At 33.9% G+C, this 27,831-nt stretch overlaps 1 protein-coding gene and 1 long non-coding RNA gene across 2 annotated transcripts in view; one reads left to right on the top strand and one right to left on the bottom strand.

The window, feature by feature from the left end:
* The window catches only part of LOC147065109 (uncharacterized), a 459,822-nt gene that overhangs the window by 388,115 nt on the left and 43,876 nt on the right, over positions 1-27,831 (bottom strand). The gene's annotated exons all lie outside the window — the stretch shown is intronic.
* Positions 2,999-19,177, top strand: LOC147065118 (cytochrome P450 6k1-like). Its single transcript, XM_085956509.1, has 7 exons — positions 2,999-3,143; positions 10,466-11,186; positions 12,278-12,429; positions 14,341-14,459; positions 16,504-16,606; positions 18,134-18,385; positions 18,926-19,177. Exons 2-7 carry the CDS (start codon positions 10,468-10,470, stop codon positions 19,093-19,095), a joined length of 1,515 nt encoding a protein of 504 aa, XP_085812635.1. The 5' UTR covers positions 2,999-3,143; positions 10,466-10,467; the 3' UTR covers positions 19,096-19,177.

The following is a 27,831-nucleotide window of genomic DNA, read 5'->3' on the forward strand; positions in this document are numbered from 1 at the left end:
CTATTAGAATTATTTTCATATAACCATATTGTATTACACAGATATTTTAATATTAAAAAGATAATTACTTAATATTATTTTTTTAAATATCTAATATAAATGTATCCACGAAGCGACCCACAAGCGTACTTCAGCTTGTTATATATAAAATGAAAGCTAAAATAATGTATTAATTATTCATAGTGCAGCTTATTTGTAAAAAAAAAAAAATTCCACTCGATACATACTTAAATTTTTATGTTTTTTCTCCTTCCTGAACAATTTACCCAAATGGAGTTAGCCGGTTTGCAGATCAAGCTGTCAATATGTCTTCCTTTTGACATACCTAGTCTCATCTCTTCAAATCTACCCAAATATACTCTGTACAAATAGTAAACAATGCAATATTTTGAATTGGGAAAATTCCCACAGGGCAATTTCAACTGGAAATAAAACTTCTAGTGTTTATTATGTAAACTTTGAACTCATTTCATAATAATGAATTGATAATTTGTTTTCGATGTCACTCAATAAATATTGAATTACTGTTATCAAAAATAGCAAAATAAATTTATCAATGTAATTATAATAATAATAATCATGCAGGCAGGGGCGGGTCTAGCGGTAAGCGGATTATGAGACCCTGAGATCTTGGAATGTCTTTAAAGAATTGTCTTAATTTTTTGATACTTTCTGTGATTGGGTGCAGTTCATCGTTTACTTTATTATGGTATCGCTACTTAGTTGCCGAACAATAAAAAATGCACCGAATTTAATCATGTTTCCCGACATTGTGTAAATGTGTCGCTACATTTCAAAATCAGCCAAGTCCACCTTTAGGTATTTTTTACTTATTCGTGAATTGCTGAAGAACTACTGCTTTCTAACATTTCTGCATTATGAAAATATGGAATTTATTAATTTTAAATATTCTATACTCTAAATAATATAAACTTTCACCCTTGCGACTGTGTATTTGAGAAAACAAAAAGCTGTTTTTCTCCTATTCATATTTTATGGACTTGGCTGATTTTGAAATCTAGCGACACAAATGTTGGTTTAGCAATAACCGAGAAGAAATGACTCACTAGCATTGATATGCTCACTAGTCACTAGTAAAAATGCACCGAATTTAATAATAATTTTTGCTGACGTTGTACTTTTGGAAACTAATTTGACCATTTTTTAATACTTCTTAAAGAAAACAAGGACACTATTAAAACCACACCAGACATCAGCTATCGAGCTGCCAAAGAAATGTCTTGCACATTCCCAAATATAGAAAATTATTGATTTTTTTTTAACAATCCCCTTATCTAATGCGACAGGTTTAAGATAGTTTTTTTGTTTTAAAGCGTGTAAAAAAATATTTGAGAAGTACTTTGGGAGAAGAAAGATTAAATAGTATGGCCGTTTTGTATATAGAGCAAGAAATTTTAAAGCATGACGAAAATGTATTTAAAAACATGTTTTTTTTTATTTTATTTCTATTACCTTTGTTATATTTCATGTTAATAAATTAATGAGAGTTTCTATGTATAAAACTTTTTTTTTCTAACTTAAATTTGGGGAGCCCCGAAATTTTTACTGCTGAGGGCCTTCACTTGACTTGATCCGCCACTGCATGTTGGTACTAATAATGTTTTCTTCATCTGAAATACTGTTGACATTGTAGAGCCCCATTACAATGGTTATACAAGAACTAGGTATATATGTTATTTCAGCGTTAATTTTCGGTCTATTGATGTTTGAGTGATGACTTTGAGATGTGACGTATTGCTAAAGATCCATGGACGGCAAGAGGGTGAATCTTTGTCTTTTTAACATTAGTAGGTATATCAATACAGTATTAGCTCGATAATATAACGAAACTAAGAAAATGCGTGTAATATAGTTGAATTTCGTTATCTGACGAATATTCATTAAAATACATGTTATTAGGTCGTCGAGATGCGTTCTTATCACTGATAACTTTGTTTTCGGGCGTGTTTTTTTCTTTACTCTTTTCCACTTTCATTCACATATTCCAAGATCATAACTTCATCTCCTATTTCACTAGTTGTGATGTGATATCCACCCCGGTCACCTTCATCTACTTCTAACCATTATAAACTTATTGAATACAGTAATAAATTCATCTATTCACTTTGAGTAAACAAATTAAACTCCTGTGCAGCTGTGTGAATTAACAGCCAGCGTTGCAAACGTCAGTGCTTTGTTTAGCAGAAGCAGGGGCCTTATGTTATAACTTGCGAGTTGAAGTCACCCGGTCGACATGACGTCATATGACATCATTGTGACGTACTACCGGAGTGAGTCAAAGCATTCGAGAAATTAACGCTACTCAAATACTGGCGTTATTTATTGTCCCCATACACAAATAGGTGTTTCAGCATAATAATACCTATGGTGAGCCGTGTGCGTTGGGCGGCTTGCCTCGAGCGTTTATTGACCTTACGTCACAATTACGTCGTGACTTCGTGTCACAAGTCGGGCTGCAGGACTGTTTTATGACTCGAATTTGAGTGCTAGAGATATGACGTGTTTATCATGTGCAGAACATTGTTTACAAATCGGTGGCACTTGGATTTAAACATGTAGGTATAACATTAACATGATGCTTTTAACAATTTTTACATTTAACAGGATATTTTGTCCAATATATCTGAAGTCCGTTATATCAAGGTTCTACTGTATTTCACTATCAATATTTTAATTTCTCTCCAAATTAATTTTCTCTAAAAATCTTTCTCCTAAATTTCTCTTCGAATTTTTAAATTTCATCGGATTTTCCTGAAACACAAATAATATTAATTTACCATTAATTTTATTTAATACCTATATATAATTTTAAATGTAATATTGTATTTATTATTACAATCTATCTGTGTACTTACATACTTCTAATGGCCTTTGTAATCTTACTGATAGTGTGAAAAATTAAACGACATTATAATTAGTGTGATAGTCCATTTAATGTCTAAAGTTATTTTTATTTTATTTCTTTGCATCTGTTGTTAGTTCCTTCTGAAATACCGACGGGGTGGCATCTATTTTGGCCATCATGACGGTATAACTTCAGAATAAGTTTCAACATACAAATTAACTCAAAGTGGGACTTTGGTGAAATTTTTTGATAACTACAATTACAAGAAAATAAACAAGTGAGTTGAACTAATGCAATTACAATAATTATTGTGCTGAATATTAATATTTATATTTTTTTATCACTTGCGTCTACTGTTGGGGAGAGAATTACTATTTTTTTTTATTTTAAATTAGCTCAACAAATCCAATGTAGATCTTGGCCACCTCATGAAGAAGTTTCTTAACAGATTTTGTTTTTACGAGAAATGTATATTAGCCACATTAGGTCCAAATACACATTAACAAAAACAACATGTGAATTTTCCAGATGCACTATTATATGAGCCGATACACTACAACTTGACCATCGTAGGCATTTCAACCAATCTTTGACACCGTTGACAACCGTATATTGTCTTCGAACAGAATTTGATTAATTACCTTACGCGGCTTATAGTGTCATGGGTTCCAGGTTCGCTTCCTTGGTTTGGCAAATACACGTATTATTTTTCAATTTGTGTTTTGAGTCAGATAATGGATCTGATAGGTTGAGCAAGTGGCTAACATCCATTTCTCGTAAACGTAAAAAAAATCTGTTTATAAAAATCTCCACGCTTTGGAGATTCACACGCACGTTCGTGAAATCGGTAAAGTTATCACTCCGTCTCGTGGAAAAAAAAAATTCACCGATTGAGCTAGATAGGCCATATAACAAAAAATCTAACACACTTATTTTTATAAAATACACATAAAATTTGATAACAATGTGTGGTGTTCGATTAGATGTTACCACTGTGGAACTCATCGAGGTGTTGGTGGTCATGGTGTTGAGGATGATGATGAAGAAGTCGAAGATGGATGCAGGAGCGAGTCTTATTTGCAGTTGGTACAATAGTATGTTACAGTAGTTATGTTAATGATAGTTTTTATAATATATGTTGATATACATAATTTTGAAAAACACTTTCTGAGATATATTATAACCAATAGAAAAAATCTTTTTGAAAAAAGTAAGCCACCCCGGCCGCGAATAGAACCCTGCATCTCCTGGGCTTCATCCCGTCGCATTTACCTATATACTACGCAGTGACAGTGACAAATTTTAACTATTGGCCTTTTTAATACCTACTCATCAGCGTTCTTCCAAATCAAGCTACTTTGGCAATCGGTTTTTGTTTTTATTAAATCAAAGTGGATACATATTACTTCAATCACTAACCAACGTCGTGGATTTCTCCAATATTTTTTTATTATGATGTAACTTACTTGTACTTGCTAATAATTTGTAATTAACTATTTCTTTTATTAAACAAATAATTCACAAGACTTAAGAATGTACCATTCTGATTATTGAACATACATAATTTTGAAAAACACTTTCTGAGAAAATATATATTATATAAGATAATATAATTTTATTAACAGTTATGATAATGTTCCGAGGTTCGAATCTCGGTACACTGAGATGCTGTGCGAAGTGATATAGAGACTGAGATTCTAACAGGCCGGGAACTTATATTCGAGTGACATTTTCGACGAATTATTATTCGGTACCTATTTATACAATCAAAATAATGTCTAAATTTGATCGAGTCATCGACTAAATGGCATTTGAGTCAAGGGTCATACGAGTAGCTAGGAATTTGACACTACGAAAAATAGATATTTAATTTGTAATTCTATATTTCTACATCTTCAGAATATCTTCAGAAAATTGTGGAGCGTCCCATTTCGGGCACTGCTACAAATTAGGTGTACAATATTACACAAAGTAGAACAAAATCTTTGCAACTGAGATACACAATGGCCTTTAACATAAACCAGTAAAACAAACACAAACTTGTACTTACACAATAAAAAATAAATCACTAGTATTATTATCATGTGTCAACAACATCTTCGAAAATAATTATTTTTAGTAACTGGATGTGATTTTAGGAAAGAGGTAAAATAATACTTCACTAGGCAGGTACGTCGTTGCTAGTTGGAATTTATCGTTTTTATTTTGTCTTTTGTTGTGGATGGCCTGAAAATCAGTTAATTTCTTGGGCATTTGCGTCGCTAAACTCGCCACTACACTGCAGTGTCCCAATCTTATTTACCCGCACTGCAATCTTCATACACACAATATAATTCTGCATTTCATCTATTCCTCAAATCATTAACATTCAGGTCAGCGGTACACAACCTATTTGAAAGAACGGCCAATTTATCAATTTTTTAATTTTTCACAGGCCGCATCGCAGTGGGTAAAAGTGTTGAAAAATAATGATATGTTTTACTAGATGAGACATACATTGTATTATTTTTAATTTAATAGTTACATATCAGCTACTCCAATCACTCTCCACTCTGCATTACATACATCCATGGCTCAGTTCCATAGTGCTACAACTAGGCAGTGACGGCTTTTCTACTTTCTATGTGGTGGGGATTAGCCATTAATTATTAAATATACACACCTACCTACACATAATAATATGATTTTATAAATGAGGAAATAATAAATATTATAGACTAACCATTACCAGTTTTGAACAACGACATACAGCAAGCGTTTTTACTCACCTAAGGGTTATTTTATTCACTCCCCAGTATGCGTATACTAACGCTAATGCATTCAGATACTTTGTAGAACAAGATTTGTAGGTACCGCGGCTAAGTGACCCCGGTCTGCGTAAAACAGACGTCATAGATTTCTTAATGTGTGCATAATATGTGTCACCGTGAAATAGGGCATAGGTATTCAATTATATTAATTACTTTAATACCGCGCAATCATCATTATGTTATTACACAATTTACAATCATTGCTTTATTTATTTGTATACTAATAATAGTAAATATATCTATAAAATTGGGACGGGTTTAGTTGGATAAAATAAATTAAATAGTTGATTTAAACATATAATTAAGTAGGTATATTATGACAATGATAAAAATATCGGACGTGTATTTTTGACATGATAATGATGTGGGGATGGTCCCTACGAACCCTTAAAGTAGAGCCACCCCTGCAACTAGGAATAAAATTAGTAGTTTTGAGAAATGGCTGATCTAAGTTTTGACTCACCTATACTGACTTTTAGAAAAGTGACAAAAACATCGGCCCTACGAGGACAACTAGTAATTTTGTGAAACTGCAGAGGACCGCTATACGAATATAATGGCTAACGTAACTCAAAAATTTCAAGTTATCCTACTATGGAACTGAGTCATCGAATGTATTTGCACTTATTATAATATACGAAATTAGATTTTTTTTGTATTCAATGAAAAATTTGAATTAAGTACTTTATTAGGTACTTAAGGCCGCGGTTTGTGCATCACTGCCATAGGTGAATAGGTACAAGTATTACAAATGTCTTTAGTTGTTTTTAGTTTGGGCATACAGTAGTGGGACTTAAAATGTCTTAATAGACCAAAGATTTTTGTTATCTGGTGTTGTTATCTTGTTAATTTGCTCTATGATTATGATGTTTCATGAGCGAATCAAAGCAGAGTCAACTGTATTAAAATATATCAATTTCGGTTACTTTACTTTTAATATAACTGTAATTAATTTCGTGATAATAATCTGATTGAAAAAATAATTACTATATATTATAATATATTAATAAACATATTATAATAATAGTAAATAAACATGTTATAGGTATATGAGGTAGTCTTTTTTGGTACATTTTATTAGTACAGACCTACAAACTTATCTAAAGAATGGATGGGTGAGCCACTGTCGAAAACTACCCAATCAAGACTCGCATCTGGGAAGAATCTGACATTCGAATGACGTTTTCAAAATTGCGTCCATATGGTAGTTCGTAGTTCCATTCTTGACCGTTCTTTAGATAGGTTTGTAGGACTGTATCTTGATCTATTGCAGATCTATTCCAACTGCATAGCACCAAAACAACCTTTTGTTATTTTTTCTTGATCTGAGATAACAACTTTGTGTAGAAACTATGCAAGTTTCGTCAATATTGGTTCAAAGTTTTTGCATTATATTGGGTGGTATCATGAAAACAGTCAAAAGGCACATATTTATAAATTAGAGATGGACACTTTGATTTTATTATTAGTATAAATGGATAGATTTAGTCCACACACTTGTGACGAGCAAAGAAAACATTCTCATCTATGACGATTGCATATTTACATTGTGTTTATCATTGTTTTAAATTTAAAATTTATCTTAATTATTACAACGTTTTTCTTTGCTCGTATTCTTGTTTGTCCGGTGGTTCTTTGTTCGGTACAAATCTTGCAATCGATTTTTAACTAACTTCTCGACTACCTAGACTTTTAGAATATATCAGAACACGATGCCAATGCATTTTTTTAATACTTTTAGCCATCCTTAACTAGAATTGAATTCATTTTTAGTTAATTCTGTTATGTATGAAAAGTTATTTCGACACCATTATTGGTTGCTAGGGGTCTGGGGTTCTAGCAACTAAATTATTAATATATCCTACGTGTGTTACTATGGAAATCAATATGACATTTCAGTATTATTTCTATCAAGTACCTACAAATTTTTTTGATCGTTTAAGCTAGTCAAGTCAAGTTTATGTGATTCAACAGAAAATTTAAAAACGTTGTATATGAAAAGTTCTTTTTATCTTGTAATTATTTTATTCTAAGAATCTTAATATCATAAATATCTCTTAGTTACTGATTTCTTAGCCCCTTGTTAAAGAATGTTTTTATTTATACATTGGTAGCATCATTAATGAAAAGTTTATCTTTTGGAAGAAGGTTGTAAAGGACCTATTTTTAGAGTATCAGAAGGGTCCGGGTACGGGAGTCCACGATTAGGTGCTTTACACATTCATATATTTATTGCCAGCAATACTATTGTCGCAACAATTTTAATATGCGGATAATGCACGTTGTTAGAAACCTGCTACTTTTTATGATTGCGAAAGTTGTATATTGTCTATAAGTTGATAAGAACAATTATGTCTATAAGCTGATTTATCAATATTTTAGTCTAGTACATATATTAACAGTTTTTAAGCTTAAACATCAGCCTTAAGCGTTGTGGGTCCCAGGTTCGAATCCTGGGTCTGGCAAGTACATATATTGTTTTTCATTAATTTGTGTAGAGTGAGAGTATAGACCTAATAGGTTGAGCAAGTGGCTGACATCCATTTCTCGTAAAATCAAAATCTGTTTATACAAACCTCCACTCTGTGGAGGCCCATATGATCTTATTAGGATCGGGCATGCTAAAAAAGAGTTATAACGGCAAGAACAGGAATTGACATACAGACAGTTCAATTTTATTAGGTAGTGTAGATTATGTAATCATTTTTTGCTTTGTGCCACGTACATGATCAACTAAATTATATTAACTATAATATTATTAAAGAAATTGTTGGACATGTTATTTAAAAATATGTCAATCATTTTTGACATTGTGTCCATTTCACATGATATGGATACAGGCCACTAGTTATAACATTGATAAGAATGGGAAAATCTCACGATTCTTTTACGCAAACACCTCCTTAATTGGATTGTATTTATCTGAATGTACCTATATAAGTAATATAATATTTATAGAACACGTTCTTTAGTTGTCAGGGATTCATCTCATTTAATTATGTAAGTTGGTACTTATCTCAAAGATAAAATTTTTGATTAGAAAGCCATTTGTTTTAAATAAAAGAAAACTAATTTTACAAATATCATGGGACCGAGGGTTAATCGAATGCAAGTAACAAAATGTAACATCACTTCATATTTATATTTTATGCATAAAACAGAATTCAAAAATGTGACTACTTTGCATGAAAGGTTATCAGAATTCAAGTGCATATGAAGCGTCTAGTTTCAAAGCCCCCTAAAACAATTTTACGTAGTTTTGAGAAAAATGAGAAAAACTTATAAGTATCTATTAAATCTGTGAACTTTATGTATTTATTATTTGATTCATACATTCTAAAGAGTATTTTGTTTTATATCATTTACTCACTTTTAGCATATTTCATTAAGGGGGGACATGCTCAGCGTAGGTCAAAATGGAGCTTTTATTGCATTTTCAAAGCATGATCATGGACATTCCTTAAACGTTGTAGATAATCTATTTACCTAATTTTGAAGCCTTATTATCCTTTATATTTATTTTAAACATCTGATGATTGCATAAAGTATTTTTATTACATAAAATAGTATTCTTTTAAACCTCTCGCTCTAATGATTTAGAATATAGTCATATTTCAGTACATGCATGTGCAGTGGTGTTAAGATTTTTTACGTTTATTAATTTTTAAACGCATTAATAAAACCATTAGTATAATTAATTTATGTCGACATTATTATAGTGAAATATTTACGATAAAAAAATATATTGATAATCTCTGTGATCCCAAATTTGACAAGAATTAGGCATTTTATTATTCAAAAAATGGGCAAGATTAACACATTTAAAGATAATTCTAAAGATACCAATTATAAGCTATGTTTTTAACCATTCAAGTGTAATAAAAATCCTACGAATAATGATTGCTTTATAATAATTATTGACCTAAGAATAAGGTAGTGTTTTTTTTGAAATACGCCATTTCTTTTGGCATTCCCCAGTGGTTAAGCTACAACATACGGCCGTACCCATAAATTGACATACTAAAAATGAAGTAGGGAGTAAGATAATGTTAACGCGCGTGTTTGAACATGTACCTAACCGAAAAAAAAATCTTTTTTTTTTAAACGGTCGAAGAGTCGCACAGCGAGGCATGGACAAGTGTCACGCATCACGCGAAAGTACCGTAAGATAAACGAATGGGTTAGGAAGCAGACAGGAGTACGCGATGTAATAGACGTTGCCAAACAGCTGAAATGGAGATGGGTGGGGCACATTGGTCGCCGAAAGGATGGCCGTTGGACAAATGCCGTCATCCAGTGGTACCCAAGGGGCACGAAACGGCCACAGGGTCACCCTAAAAGCCGCTGGATTGACGAACTGGTAAAGTTCGGCGGAAATACGTTGCAGCGAACGACACAGGACCGAGAGAGTTGGAAGAAGCTTGGGGAGGCCTTCATCCAGCAGTGGATTGACCCCGGTTGATGATGATATATAATATATATATATATATTTAGTAGTAGATACTTTAGAGTTTTTTCCATATATTTCAAGAATACCGGTATTAGACTGCGTAATCTTTAACGTGAGACCTGGCGGCGGCGCTCGTGTTGTATCCTGTCTATGGTTTTCGATTTCGAAGTAATGTAAGTACTGAAACGCGAGAGGAGAGGGATCTAATTTTCCAAGCCGCCGCCTATCACCGTAAAGATTTCACACTATAGTCATTTCATTCGGTATTACAATCCCTATATGGAATAACTATTCAGTAATAACTAACATGTTTTTTTGTCTTTTTCATTTTCCTTCTAGGCATGTCTTTCTTCGCCAGTTTCTTCCTGGACTTTGTAGTTTTCCTGGCTACGCTTGTAGCTGTTGTCTACGTCTACTTCACGTGGACTTTCGACTATTGGAAAAAACGAGGAGTAAAATTTATAAAACCAATACCGATCATCGGTAACTTTGGTAGTTGGGCATTTCTACGTAAAGATATCGGCAGCATGTTTAAAGAGATCTACGACAAAGGCATCGGAAATGATTTCATCGGGATCTGGGTTTTCAGAAAGCCCGCAATTGTGGTGATATCAACGGAACTGACAAAAACAGTTCTAGTGAGAGATTTTAATCACTTTGCAGATAGAAGTACTCAATGCGACAGAACTCACGATCCGTTAGGCTCAGATAATCTATTCTTCGGTAAGAACCCGCATTGGAAAGTCATGAGAGTGAAACTAAATCATCTATTTTCTTCTGCCAAAATGAAGTCAATGTTCAGTTTGATGAACGAGATTGGAGACGATCTGGAGACCGCCATTGAAAGACACAACGGAGGAGCTGTGGAAGTTAAAGAAATGTGCATCAAATATACAACAGATATTATTGCTACAACTGCGTACGGCTTGAAGGCGAACTCTCTCCTAGATCCTGAGGCACCCTTTAATATATTCAGAAAGAAACTGCTGGATTTCCGATTCTTCAGGACTATCGAATTCATGGCCATCTTCTTCATGCAGGGCTTCGCTAAAATGTGGAAGTGAGTCCTAAATTATTTATTATTATTTTTACAGGCGTTATTATATAATTTCAGTGGATTACATACTTTGATGTAATTTATTGCCACGGTGGAATAGAGGTAGAGCTCCTGTTTGTGTAGTGATAGGTGCTGGTTGAAATCCCAGGATTGGCCAAATTCACATATGAGGGCTCTGGTTTCATAACTCACAATATCCGTCAATGCTAGTTTTTGGCAAAATGAAAAAAACAGTTTTCTCTGTACAATTTAAAATTAATAGCGTGATTATTGTTGTATTCAATGCATTATCGGTAAAGAAATGGGCTGTAATGAAAAAAATGTTAACTTCTGCTAAAAATACAAAATATCTTCAATTTAAACATGGAGAATGTTAGTTTTGTATAATACAAAATATAACAAAAATATTACAAAACCTAAATCAATTTGAATTTAAATTCAAGTTACAATAATTATTGATAGTGTTAATTTTCACTTTCTGGTTAATTTCGATAGCCCGATACATTAAGCTTTGTCGTTCTTGCTAATAATTCCTAATAACTGTTATCTAAGATTTTCTTGAGACAAATTCTGTTATATTATAATGGCTATTACCAATTTTGTAATTCTTACACAATGTTATAATAATATTATTCTTGTGCATTCAATCTTGAATTAAAAAATACCAAGGCCCACTATATAGTCAGGCCGTGACACGAAACTGTAAATCTCGATTGTAGTGCCAGTTATTGGTAATACTTGGAGTGCAATATGGTGAACTGTTTGTAGAAAATGACGATTGATTCATATTGAAATAAATGTTAATATGTTGATTGATTTGAACGGAATATAGGTACAACCGATAATCTTCATTTACCACAAGATTCGACAAGTTACTGCATTGCATTCGAAAATATACAATAACTAGCACTACCATTGTACCTCGCAGTTCAACTACATATTAAACATTCAATAATTATAATCTCAATTTCGAAAATCGAAATTTTATCGTATTCTGGTTGTAAACAATATTTCTACAGTTATCATTCGCATTGCCTGCTGTAATAATTGACTCTGTTGCTATATTAACAAATAAGTTAAATATTTTTCTGCAGGAGCAAGGTATTTGAAAAGGATTGTGCCGATTGGATGAGAAATGTCTTCTGGAAGACTGTCAGTGAACGAGAAAAAACTCAGGAGGTGAGAAACGACTTGATAGGCACCCTCATTGCGTTGAAAGACCAGACTAAAGAAGATGACGAAATTAGTAAGCTCTTGATTTAATCATAATTCTTTAATGTTTTCGTGTTGGTTCTAAGTAAGGTTTTTGTTTTGTTTGTGAAAATTGTTTCGTTTCACTACACAACTTTGTAAAACTATAAGTAGGTAGGTATATAAATTGATGAAAGAAGAACTTCAGCAAATGATTTTTAACAAAATTAAGATTCTATATGACCAATACAGCACTGCCGTACGTAATACGGTTACGTATTGTAAATTGTACGTAAAAAATTTCACCGTGGCACAGTTCGCCGTGAGCTTTCTTATTGGAATGAGATGACGGTATACTATACGGTCTCCAATTTTATTAGATTCAATATGAACATTAATCCAATTTTCAAACCTAACCTAACCTAACAAATAATCCAGTTTATCGGCTATTTTCAAAATTTGTTTGCTGCTGGCTTCCTGTAAAGTGTAAACGGACAAGAACCGTGTTTTATTTAGAAATGAATTTTATGTCAGTACTAACGATCCAAAGAGATTGGACGGTCCTTAATATACGGCCATATATTACGATACAACATTTCACAGGAAAGCGTGATTCAGCGAACTGCATACGTACAAGTTTCCAGACATGACGTAATACACTGCAATGTGTGGCCATATAAGTTTCGTCGGCTACTTCCATGTTCGGCCATTTTGAGATAATCTCAAAAAACCGTCAGGCACATTAATTTAGGACTGTAAATAGAATATTTTATTTATGCAAATATATTCATAAATAAACTATGAAAACCGAAATTTAATACTATTCTACCAACAAAGTGAGCTAGATTTTATAATAATTAATGAATATATAGTCGAGCTCGGTTATTAGGATCACGGATATAGCAAGATCTCGGATGTAATGAGGAAACATTCGTTGACATTTGAGTTTATGATTTTCTCCATACATTTATTCACTTTTATAACAAGCTCCTTATCGGATATACCGAGCTAAAATATCGTCAAAATTTTTCTTAAAACTGTTAATGTGTGGATCGTTTAAAAACATTTCGGCCCTAAGCAATAAAATCTGACTGGACAGGATGCCGCTGGGTTCGGATTACGTTTATGACACTAGTTAAGTGTCTAAGTACCTCAATGACATTATTAATGGACAACTCACTCAGTACAGTAGCTAGCAAGTAAATTCGCTCATAGCCACATTCGCACATGTATAGGTAGACGTCAAGCAATTTCCATTATGCGATATCACGCATCGGGAATTTATAGCAATATCACCTTTATTGTAATGGCGTTAGAACAGTGTTTCTAGTGTCAATGTTCATTTGAGCGAACCCGTTCGAACCGAACCATTCGGCAGACCCGACAAAGAGCATCAGGAATTTACAGCAATATCACCTTTATTGTAATGGCGTTAGAACAGATTATGCCATTCGGCAGACCCGACAAAAAAGTGAGTGTCATTTTTTTGTCTAGATGCTTCGTCCATATGAATGTCATTGAAGTACCTACCTAAAAGGTGTTTTCACCGATAAGATTGAAAAAGTATCCACGCATATGGTTGAAACAAAAATCCAAGGTTTGTGAAGTAGTAGGTACCTACCAGCGCTCATTACAATAAACAACTTCGTTTGTAGTTTATGAATGCCATGCTTGTTTTAGGGAAAAATTTTAATTGTTGTTTGAATTGCGTCTCTTTGTGTTGTGACGGCTCATTTAAAAATACCTATTATCTGATATAACGAGTAATGTTTATAACGAGAAAATTTAGTCGGTCCCATCTTCCTCGTAAAAACCAAGTTCGACTGTACGTATGATGGAAAAGTACTTTGAGACTCATAATCGAGAAAATATCGATTAGTCCTTGCGGCGGACCTCATAGTCATAGTGAGGTCACAATATATTAAAATATGTGATTTCCTGAGTATTAATCCAATGTTTATTGCAGAGTTCAGCGGAGATAGCTTGGTTGCCCAGGCAGCTGTCTTCTTCACTGCTGGAAATGAATCCTCAAGTATAACAATGTCTATGGTACTCTACGAACTTGCAATGCAACCCAAAATACAGGTTAGTAAAGAACAAAACATAAAAATATAAGTGACTATGGTCAAATGAAAAGATATTACAGTTATGTCCAAGGTTGATTGAAATATCAGAATTAAATTGAAAAGATTTCATGTTCAAATGAATTTTAGTTTATTCCCTGGTTGAGGCACCGCACCATTTATGAAAAACAATTCAGGTCGAGCTTACAAACATGATCTTTGATTATTTCACTGAATACGAATTTACGTTTTGACTGTTTGAGTACTAGTGGCAAGTGGAAATAACATTTTCTGTAATTAATTTGAATACGTGTATTAATTAAGGCTTTAAGTACCAAAAAGTAGTGTTGCCTTTAGTTACAAAATACTTGTCATTGCAGTAAAATTGCACGAAGCAGACCTTTTGAAAAATGTCTTTTCACAGTGTGAAGCAATCTCGGCAGCTTCCATAATTTTAGGAATTAATAACTTGCGAGTGTCAACACACCGTCGTCAGCCATTTTATATTGATAAATAAAACACACCAACGGACTTACAACGTCGCCAGATTTAAATATTTTGCTGTATTTTTTTGACTTGCTTGAGGCACTTGACGTTATTGGCGTTGGTATGTAGAACATTTTTCTATAAAAATGTCAGTTTTTATTTTTTTGGTACTTAGCGCCTTAATTAATACACGTATTCATTTATGTAATGCAATCTCACGAGTCGAATCCAAACTATGAATGCAAAATTAAAAAAGGTACAGACCATAGACTATAGATACATATAGACGCCACCCGTTGCATTGCTAAATGAAGCTACGTGCCGTACGTTTGGTTTGTGGGCGAGCGAACGCATTCGCCTATAAATGTTCGAGACCATAGACCATTTCGCTAGTGCTCGCCCAAAGTGCTCGCACTAGACGCTCAGAATTAAAATATAATTTTCTGTTTTTTTACGTTATATAGTATTTTTAAGCGGTCAAAATGCAACCAATTAGGTAAATATATCCATAATTTAAGTTATTTTAAAGAAACACTAGGTCACTGATATTAAAATAAATAATAATATACAAATAAATTGTCACGAACATGTATCAACTTACCTATGAAACGTAATACCATCTTCTTGCTTATCAGTACGGCTACCATATTTGAATACAACATGCAGAACCACCTGTACAGACAGTTAACCAATGAGGCGCCTCCAAGAATCCCTGTCGCTAGCCAGTCTTCTTGTGTCGTTTCAGGTCATATTACCGATATAAAATTTGTGTTATAGCACCGCCATCTTTAGATTAATAAAACCTGAGCATAACTTTTTGCGCAAGCAACGAGTGGTCCACTGCCATACTATTTATTCAGTGCTCGAAATGGAACGGAACGCACCGGAGCGCCGTTCCGGATCGTGACATTTGTAAAATTATCGCTCCGTCTCGTGGAAAAAATATGTTGATCGTCTGAGCTAGATAGGCCATATAATAGAAAATCTGACACACTTGTCTTAATAAAATAAACATACGATTTGATGACTATGTAAATATCTTCAGAAAATTTGTCGAGCGCTCCGGTTCGTAAACTTTTCCATTTCGAGCGCTGTATTTGTTGATAACGTACCTACTACGCAAGCAGAGTATGGTATTCTATAATGACAAGAGTATAAATAAGTTATTAGTTATTGTCGTTTAGAATAGACTATCACATTGACAAACGTCCTAGTGTATTATGAATATTATGATATTATTATACACAGAAGTTTACTTACTTTGATTGTCACTTCCAATTATTAATACCTAACACATAACCACTAAATCAGATGAACTCCAAGGTCTCCAAGATACGTTAAAATAATCTGAAAGAAATCTGAAACTAAGAATACTCCGATAAGTGAACTCGACAGACGCGTCAGTGTGAGCACTCTATAGACAATGACAGGCAATGACAGGTCATCCATAGTCAACGGGAGGGGCGAAACGTAGGACCAGTCGTCTTCCTTCTTGAGTGGGCAATGGTTGTAGGTATTAATTGAAGATTACAATTTATTATTCTAATCATTAATTATATTAACTGTGTTACCTATTATAGGAACGATTGGCAACAGAAATTATCGAAACACTAAAGAAAACAGATGGAGAAATTACTTATGACGGCCTTCAAGAAATGGTATTCCTAGAAATGTGTGTTAAAGGTAATGGTTATCATACTATGTTTTGTCATTTTATAAATATATTTATAATCCTAGGTACTGTGCATGTAGAATAATTAATTGAGGTGTTAATAATTAAACAAGCGCAAGTACATAACATAATAATATGTTAATAATAAAACATTTAATTAGGAGCAGTTTTCATGTGATAACTTATCCACTTTTGCATTAAACAAGGAATCAAACATGTACCTAACTGCTTCGCATGAAAAGATATAACCATTTTATTCTGGACATTTTTGAGTACCTATATACCCACATGTCATTATTTTTATTGCAACTGTATAGTTAGTAGTTTTGGCTTGACTTTTCCTACTTTAACTCATGTGCTAACACCGCTACTGGCGTTGTCACCTCCGAAAGGGGGGGGGGGGTGTGTAAATGCGCTGGACCCCCCTGATGATGAATGTCACGGTGATATCGTCTGCTTCTTCTTTCGGGAACATGTTTATGTTGATTGACAACGCGGAAGTACAGGGGAAAACAGGGCGTTTATTTTTCGGAATATAAATACAATAAAGTACAGCGTACAAAAATATTTAAAAAAAAAAAAAAAAAAAATTAAATGGCGGTGACGCCGGCGAGCGCGGCGCCACAGCCGACGTCACGCTCGAGAGTCCGAAAACCGAATGGGGGTGAATAATCCCTTTTTGGAGAGCAGGTCAACTCTAGGCAAGAATAAAATAAAACAAATTCTGTCACTCAAAAATGACAAAAACACTGCATATTATGTACCTGGCTTATTTCTGAGAATTTCGCTCACAACAGAAATAGTCAGTCAGACCTTTTTTAGGTACCTGCTTTGAAAGGGACTGCATTTCTTTGCTAGGTAGGTACATATTTTGAAATATTTGAACTAGGTACAAATACATATTTTTTCAAAGTAATCTCAAATCAGATATTCTAGGTGTTAGGTACATTGTATAGCTGGGAACTTTGCTTTCAATATTTATGTAGGTAAGTGTACGAATTTAATACCTATTGGTCAAAATTGGATGAAGGCTAATGTAGGTAATAATATTAAAAAATGATATTAATAATTACTATTTGCTTACGGGCTAGAAATTTGCCTCGCAGTCGATCTGTTCATGTTTGCATGAATCAGCCCAATGATGATTCAGGCCTCATGGCCTTGGATCCTCTGAGGATGCCATGGTTTAGACGGTATCAGCGTGTTTGGAGCAATTGGCCATTAGATATAATTAACGTGTTATTTAAACGTGGTTATTATAAGTGATTGTGTTAAACACCAAAAACAATAATACATATAAAGAAATATCAATATGTATCGTGGTCGTCATTTGACAATAAGACTTCATTTATAGGTTGTTGAAAATAGTTATGTACCTATAATTATTTACAGTTGCATATTCGATTTTCTCAAGTTAGGCATTGGTACAGTTGTATTATGCCAATCATCAGGACCACAACTATTGTTCATTTAGTAGGCATGTTGAATTTTTAGAATGAAATTAAATAATATTGGTTATTTTAATATGTTTTTTGTAGAAATTCTACGAATCTATCCTCCACTCCCATTTTTGGATCGTGAGTGCACCAAAAAATATATTATCCCGGGAACTTCGGTGGTTATAGAAAAGGGCACCATTGTCTACATTCCCATCCTGGGACTCCAAATGGATCCGCAATACTTCAAGGACCCTGAAAAGTTTGACCCGGAAAGATTCTCCAAGGAGAATGCTGATCAAATGACTTCATTTAGTTTCCTTGCATTTGGAGAAGGCCCACGAAACTGCATCGGTAATTTTTCATCATTTAAATAAATATAATTTTAGATTTATTATTATTAATGTGAATAAATAGTACTTTTCTAATAACATATTGTCTATGTAAGTTCAATACCGCGTATGAGCCAATATGTTCAAAATACGTATTTTTGGTGTTCTCGTTTAAACGGCACAAGCCGCATTGATTGGTGCATTCAAATTTTTAAATTTACCAATAGACTACTTGCACTTGGTTAAAATCAATACTCCGTATGAATTATCCATACTAAAGAAGCAAGCAAAACCGCGTAACCGACGAACGGGCAATACCGCGTAAGGTCCAACTGATTTACAAAATAATCCTATTGCAATTAATTTGCACAGACGCATACGATAGTAAAAATATATTTTCTAATATAAAACAGGAAGACAAACTGCGCTTAAATCTATTTATCTTTTTTATTGACAAAATTGCAAGGTTTTTTGTCCCTCCTGAATATTTTGACAAATGTTTCTTCCGCGGTACTGGACTTACATAGACGATATACCGTATTATATGTATTTTCATTTACAGGCGGACGTTATGGTATGCAGCAAACTCGGCTTGGACTAATTCATATCCTGAGAAGATTCAGAGTGGAGAGATGTCCAGAAACAAAAGTACCTCTAGAATTCCAAACACTCTCCCTTTCACCAACTCCAAAAGGTGGATTGCATCTGCGCTTTGTGCCAAGAATCTCATAATAATGTTAATTTTATGTTAATAATAATTTTATATTAAACATACTTATTGATAATTATTATTAATTAAATGACTATTATTTTTCTTGCTTTTTTTTCATTTCTATCATTTAAAAATGTCAGTAATATATTAGGTCCCTATATATCATACTTATGTTTATTAAGAGCATACTTCAGTGAAACGGCAAATAATTTTCAACTATAGGTGTGACGAATTTTCGGACTCGCTGCCAATCGGAGAGCGAAAGTCGAGCTGTGAATACGTCAATTTGTTTTGTGATGACGTCGGGGGAATTAATTCTTAAATCATGTAAAGATGACTAAAAAACTTTACCCATTTACTTGAAAAAGAAAACATGTCAATGAATATTTTATTATTATTACTAATAGAATAATAAACATAACATTAAATGGACGCATGTTGATTTTTTATGACAAATTATGTTTTGTTCTGCACGCGTCGTTTGCACAATCTTCACGTCCCGTAGTCACGATCGTTTTAGACCGTACCCCAGCTGAAGTATATATAGCCTTAAGTGATTTTATGTGTTATGTAGAATGAAAACACATTAAAGTAATATTTCATAATAATTCTCTATCTAAGTAACGCGTATAAGAATGGCTGTGCATAGAGCCATTAGTACAGCGCTCAAAATGTAAAATTTTACTAACCGGAGCGCTCGATAATTTTCTGAAAATATATACATATTTCTCGAATTTTGTGTAGGTATATTTTATAATAATTACAAGATAAAAAGAACTTTTTATATATCCTGTTTTTAAATTTTCTGTTTTAATCATATTATAAACTTGACAATTCTATGTTTTAATAAAAAGGTACTTTTTTTTGTACTTGATAGAAATACTGAATAAATATTATAGAATACAGAAATGTCATTTTGACATTTCATATTGATTTCCATAGTAACGCACGTATATATTAAAAATTTAGTTGCTAAGACATAATAGTGAATAGTAAATATTACTTTTAACGATTTTTTTCGAGACATACAAAACAGAATTAAGTGAAAATGAATTCAATTCTGCATAAAGATGGCCAAAAGTATTAAAAGAATGGGTACTTTTCGGTTATACGGAATACAGCGGAAAACACATTTTGAAAATAGCCGATAAACTGAATTATTTGTTAGGTTAGGTAACCTAACCAAACCTAACCTAACCCAACCTAACCTAACCTAAACTAACCCAAACTAACAAATAATCCAGTATATCAGGTATTTTCAAAATGTGTTTTCCGCTGTATTCCGTATAACAGAACAGTACCAAAGAATGCATTGTCGTCGTGTTCTGATATATTCTAATCTAATCTATTCTAAGAGATAAAATGTCTAGCTAGTCGGAAAGTTAGTTAAAAATCTTCAATCGTCCAATACAAATCTTGGACAAACAAGAAAAAATTTGTACTGGACACTCAAGAAAAATCTGTACCAGACAAACAAGAATACGAACTAAATTTTTCCACGAGACGGAGTGATAATCTTGTAGACTTCATGAACTGGAGCTGTGCTCCGAATCATTCTGAGCCGTGTAGTATGAAAATCCGAAGCGAGCTGAATTGAATTTCATACAGAACCTGAATTTATTATTCTGTCACGTTGTTCGTACAACTGGATGAGGTTAAATATATAGTGTCAGTTTTGTCTGAAATTTTTCCTGTTTCGCAAAACTCGCCTTAATATGTGTTCAATTCAGCGCTCGAAATGGAAAAGTTTACGAACCGGAGCGCTCGACAAATTTTCTGAAGATATTTACATAGTCATCAAATCGTATGTGTATTTTATAAAAACAAGTGTGTCAGATTTTATATTCTATGGCATATCTAGCTCAGACGATCAACATATTTTTTCCACGAGACGGAGCGATAATTTTACAGATTTCACGAGCCGGAACGGCGCTCTGGTGCGTTCCGTTCCATTTCGAGCCCTGGTTCAATTTTATTTTGTCACAAATAAAACAAAAAAGATAATATACTTACCTGCTTCATCTTTCTTGATTGGAAAACATTGGTGAATATAAAAATGTTCACAATAAAATATAGCATTATCAGTAATACCAACCTATTTTATATAAACATGATAAAGCATCATTTGCAAAAGGTCATGGACATCACAGGCTGACGATATATGTATCGAACGCGACAAGACGGATGATTCTTCCCCAATTATAAAATATGCATCCTTGATTCAAACAAACGATTTTCAAAAAATGATAGATGGTAAGTGTAAGTAAGTAAAACAAAGACATATGACAAAGCCTTAAAACATTTAGTCATATTAAATTGTTTGCAGAGGATGCAAAAATTCTTTATGTACCTACTTACTCATTTTATTATTTAATCTCTTAGACAAATAAATAAACCAAAAATCTTTAAATTGACATACAGTCCAATAGAGTTTGTAATTTCTAGACTTTCTCAAAATCAAGAATAGTTGTTTTCTCGAAAATTCGAGTTTCGTTTATTGACTTCTCAAGAATTCTCGTGAAATCGTCTTCACAAAATTACCTCTTCTTGCCAATTATTCACGTTTTAGATCTTCATTTTTTTACTCCCAAAAGACATTCCACTCAGTTTGAAAATCTAGAACGTTTTATAGCTGTTCTGGCCACAAAAAAAATACCGAGATACTTATTTAAAAAATTCCATTCACAATCAGAAATCGAAGACTGTTTTACTGAGAAATCAAATTTCCCTAACCAACTAGGCCTAGGAATAATATCTCGATTTATCGAAAATCTCATTGATGATTTCTCGAGAAAAGATAATTCTCGAAATTCCGGAAAAATAATTTCTAGAGATTCGAGATTGGCCTTTTCTGATAATGATAATTTCTTTAATTTAAGATAAGTTATTTTATAACATAACACACTAAGCCAAGGAAGTCTTTACGAGGGCAACACTACGCAAAAGTACGACCGGATCACGCCTGCGCACGGGATAGTTTGTACGGAGTTCGTGACACTATTTCCGGCGCTATAGGAGATAGCGGGCTTTTTACACGAAGGTGAAGCGGGAGTCGATCTCTCAGTCTTGATCGTTCGAAGGAAGCAGACGTCTTGGCCAGTTCCGAGCCTCGGACCCTGGGCACAGGGCTTTCGATTTCCTGACGTTTTGGAGACGAGGACGATGGCCATCTGAAGGACGTCCCCCCCACGCCAGGAGATCGGAGGAACTCCACGGTTCCCTCACGTTTGAAGACGCACCCCTCGATTCCGTCCTGGAAGGAATCGAGGGCAGCGAAAAGGCTGGAGAGCCTTTTGTGTAATTGGTATTTATTGTTATTTTATGTTACGGTCCACCGACCGAATTAGCTTTTGGGTTTTTGTTCTAATTTATTTAAATATTGTATCGCTTTAGGTGCTCGTGATTCACTTAAGTAATTATACATTTTTATACACTGTAGCCCGCAAGTTATCTTATTTATTAATATACAATTGTTGAAATTTCTCTACTTGCTTTTCATTTAATTTTCCTTATCACTATTGTCTCTATGCATCATCATAGAGTGGCGCTCAATCCGAGATATTTATATTTATTCCATCTTTATGTACTTTATTATTATACAGGAACATCCAACGAATGAGTGTAGTAGCCGGACAGGTAACTGAGGTCTTAGAGGTAATAAGTCAAACCATCCACGACCCTGCCTCCTATTTCCCCGAGTCTCATGCTTATCCCCAACCTATCCCTATCCTATATCCCCATCCATACCTATTCCTTACCCCCATGTCAAAATCATTCCATGATAATATACCATAAAAAAATATAAGCGGGAAAAATCACACCAAATCTAGATGTAATATTTTAGTTGTCAAACTTAACGTGGAAAAACACATTTAGGGTGTTATTTCCTAAATTAATGTCATGCGAAAGTTGATTGTCTGCTTAAATGATTCGCTATTTAATGATATAAATTATAATTTAAATAATATTTGCACACAATAAACGGCTTTTGCTACACATTTTTTTGAATGGTTTTTTTGCTCTCCTGAAAAGTTGACAATTTAGAGTTAGTGTGTTATTCCATGAGGTAGTTGACAAGACAAATGGACTTTTTTGGAACGTGCGAAAATTAAAATTAACAATAATTTCCGTACGTCCATAACTACCAATAATTGAATACATGTTACATATTCATAATCACTAGTCGTGTCGTCGATACGTTTTTCGGAAATGTGTGCCTTTTGACATTCAAAAATCTTAAAGATATGTCGTCAATAATAACAACACGAATGTAGGTATTTAAGAGTAGAAAGCGGGGTTCTGTTCGGTTATACGGAATACAGCGGAAAACACATTTTGAAAATACCCGATATACTGGATTATTTGTTAGTTTAGGCTAAGGTAAGGTTGGGTTAGGTTAGGTTAGGTTTGGTTAGGTTAACCTAACAAATAATCCAGTTAATCGGCTATTTTCAAAATGTGTTTTCCGCTGTATTCCGTATAACCGAACAGTACCGAAAGCGGAAAAGGAAATTTTCATCCGGAAATGACCAAATTATGTTTAAAAAAAAATTCGACGAATTAAAAAAAAATGGGGGGAGAGTCCGCTTTCTATTCACCCAAAAGGAAGTGTAAAGCGATTAATACCAAAATCAACATCGATGATTTCGAAAAAGCTATTATTAGAAGAAAGATCCACAATTTCCATATAGAAAAAAACAGTTAACTACACTAGCGAGATTGCATGAACATTTAAAAATTTATATAATTTCAGCGGGGTGTCTCATCGTTCCGTGGGTTTTTAAAATCGCTGGGTTTCCGGTGGAAGAAGACGGAAACAAACAAACGACTCGTGATTGTCACAAACCGTTTTTTTTTCATTTTTATCAATAAATGGTTATTAATTTTGAATCAATGTGTTTCAATTAATACGTAAAAAAAAACATTGAAAAATCTAGTAACTTTAGGGATTTCTGTACCCCATCCGCACTCACACCATCGACCAACCGAATCATTTTTTTGTTACTGCCCTGGGCACCGAAACACCTTGCTACGCCCCTGCATCCATCGGCAATCCATGCACGAATACATTAGGAGCAATTAATAATGATTGAATGATTATCCTAAATCCGTTTGTCATCTAAGGTTTCTTTTGATATGTATGAAGTATGTAGATTTTTACTTCCTAAATGTAATCGATCTTTTTGCAAGAAGGAAATTATTTTGATTAGCCAATTATTATTGATAAGAATAATAAGGTCGCGTTTATGCGTAGGTATTATATTAATTATAATACATAGTATTAATATTATAATAATTAGACCAGTCTTCAATAAAATTAAAATAATCACAATCAGTGACATCCCATGGGTGTAAGTAGGTCATGCGGCACATTATAAATAAAGGACGGTGAATGAAGGGAGGAATATAAATATCACAACCATTAAGAGCAATCGTGGTTTTTCATGAAGAAGACGATGTTGTTGCTTCATTAGAAAGAATAGGCATCTTAAAATTTAAAAGATAATCGTGGTTAAGTAGGTAGGTCCCTACTTTTAAACCGGTCAGTAGGTAACATCACCACCGTTTCAGAGTAGGTTTCATGGAAATGCTCTGATTTTCAGTAGCTGGGGTCAGCAGTGGCGGCCGGTGATCATAAAATTAGGGAGTGCATGCAAAGACATGCATTTTCGTTTTTGTGGTATTGAAAAAAATCGGCAATAGCCTTCAGAGTGGAGGTAGGCTTATGCTTAAATATATAATACATCTTGGGGGGGGGGGTTGAGAAACGAAACGACGCTCACATTCACCGACAGCATTTATTTATTGTCAAAGTTATAAAGTCCAAGCTTCTGGATATGTGGGTCTATTCTATGCTTATCGACCGCTAAAGTGATAAAGTGAAAAATATTATCAAACTTAGGGTAGGTTTGTATCAAAATATTAGCACTTATTGTAACAATTACACGAAGCCGGTTTTTATTGTTGCAATAAGTGCTATATTTTAACAGCACCTATCTTGCTGCTGTTAAAATATCGCACTTATTGCAACAATAAAAACCGGCTTCGTGTAATTGTTACAATAAGTGCTAATATTTTGATACAAACCTACCCTAAGTTTGATACTATTTATCAATTTAGTGTTCGATAAGTATAGAATAGACCCAATGGTAGGTATGATGCAAAAGGCATACAAACTCTTTTCGATTTTTATTGTAATACATTTCATATGTGCCAACGTAGTTTCCACGTTTGACACTCCTAACTTCCATAAATTATAACTGATGCAAGTATTTTAGACAATATGTCATTGGTACAAAGCCGTAAACTCCTCATTTGTGTAGCTCCGATAGGTAGTACGCGGGTTATGGTCGGTTGAAGTTCACATACTGACGCAATTCGGGCATATCTTATACTCCCCTTTCGGAAATTTGCATCCCACATTCTCCGCATATACCTACGCGCTATATCATTTTGATAAATACTATGGATCGGTGATTTTTCAACGGGATATAGTTACTATCTGTTAAAAAATTGCTAATACTTTGTACACCTCAACTCCAGAATTGCACTCCAAATGGGACTGATTTGAAAGACGTATTCAAAATGAAAAATACTTCGGTAACATGAATATTGTATTTGATAGAATAATTTATATTTCTTTTCTTCAATAATTGACATTGGAAAATTGCTTTGTTCATCTTCTTAAAAAATATTTTAGCCTCTTTTACGTTCAAAATAACGCTCATACTCCACATACACTATTGAAATACCTAATATTGTAGAAATTGTTACAATGTAACGCTTTTGTTAAATAACTACTTCTCTTAGAGTAGTATAAGTAGGTACGTAAAAAATTGTAGTATGTATATTATATTATGTAAAGGTTATTAATAGTTTATCAATTACTTACTTACAAGTTTACTTTGCTCTAGGCATAATAAAATTATTTAATTTTTAAAGGTAAAATAATTATAAAATTGGTATTTGTATGTTGAGATTGCTACACCTAACTTAATGAACACAATATCACTCTAATCGATATTTTGATCGATTCAATATTATATGGCAAACAACGTAGCATTTACCTCATAACGTACGAAATAATAATATAATAATTTGAAATATTACGCGGGAATCTTGTACCGACTTCAAAAGCGTTTGTGAGTTGTTATTATTCGCGCCAGTCAAACACAGCATTGTCGTGAAATGTCGTCTGCGCTCGTAAGCTCAGATTGGGAGGCACAGTGTCCCAAGTGAGGTAAATATTGCAGGTTCGGAAATAAAAAAAGATCACATGAGCCCACATTATCGGCAGCGTGAAAAAAAAATCATCGCCAGGCGGTTCGATTTCTCTCCTGCACAATTAATACTACGAAGGACGTACCTCCGCATACATGCAGGCCGCCAGAAATTATGCGCATTTTATGCGTGCAGACGGGCGACAAATTAAAGATATTTTACAATAATTAATTCATACAATATGTAGGTATTTGAATACGTACTTATTATTACATAGTTACGTAATAATTTGGGAGATCAGTGCACCTTTGCTCCTATACAAGAGCCGTCCCTGAGTGGGGTGTATAGGTTGTAATCGAGAATTCGTGAGAAATTATCAGAAAAGGCCAATCTCGAATCTCTAGAAATTATTTTTCCGGAATTTCGAGAATTATCTTTTCTCGAGAAATCATCAATGAGATTTTCGATAAATCGAGATATTATTCCTAGGCCTAGTTGGTTAGGGAAATTTGATTTCTCAGTAAAACAGTCTTCGATTTCTGATTGTGAATGGAATAAGTGAACGTTTAGTGCTATACTCAAAGGGTGGAGTGTCTGGGTAAGGGAATGTCCCTCTAAAAGTACGGTATTCCGTTTTTGAAACGTCGGGAAATTATTTTATTAACTCTGAACCCTTAAAGATCAATAGAAAAAACATTATGGAAATTTTCAAAATGTACCCCCCCCCCAAACCAATTTTCTGTGTGCGCGTCTGGATATAATATACAATACATTTTGAAACATGATATAGCGTTCCGGTTCGTGATATTTTCTATTTCGAGCACTGTCAACGTTACTTTTGACTATCGGAAAGTAAGTAGCTTCTCTCATCGTCAACACAACATGTGATCCGGAAGTATCATCTGCAGTAAATGAGACTTCGTCTCCCGCGACGCTCCTCCCCGATGGTTGAAATTTTTAATTAGTTTTCGGGATTTAAAGTTTCGTTAAAGGCGAGTTATGGAAACGAGGGCAGAGGAGTATGCGAGAGCCTCCCGCCAAGCCTTTGAGGCTTCACGTTGGTAAACATATCCTCCTCATGTAACTAGCGCAAACTTCCACCAGGGATTGACTGGTGGAGCTATACCACCGATGCATACGTGCATAGTGCTCAGATGATCCGCAAGAATAACTTTGCCTTGCTAAAAAAAATATGGTCATATGACAGAAAGGAGTAGAATCAGGCTAGGGAGGTCTTTATTAAGCAGTGGATTAATCCTGGTTGATGATGATGATGATAATGACGATATGAATATAGGGATAAATATAATATCACCGATTTTGATAAATACAGCGATTCATATGACAGAACGGAGTAAAATCAGGCTAGGGAGGTCTTTATTAAGCAGTGTATTTGTTCAGGTCGGTGTGATGATGATGATGATGATGACGATATGAATATATAGTTAAATAGCATTAGAAATTCAATACTGTCAAGAATACAATCAACGTAGAAAGGCCTTCATCCAGCAGTGGATTTATTGAGGCTCGTGATA

The sequence above is a fragment of the Rhyacophila brunnea genome, unplaced genomic scaffold (genome assembly GCF_057557595.1).
Source record: "Rhyacophila brunnea isolate RB1 unplaced genomic scaffold, BYU_Rbru_1.0 scaffold_6, whole genome shotgun sequence".
Taxonomy (NCBI): Eukaryota; Metazoa; Arthropoda; class Insecta; order Trichoptera; family Rhyacophilidae; genus Rhyacophila; species Rhyacophila brunnea.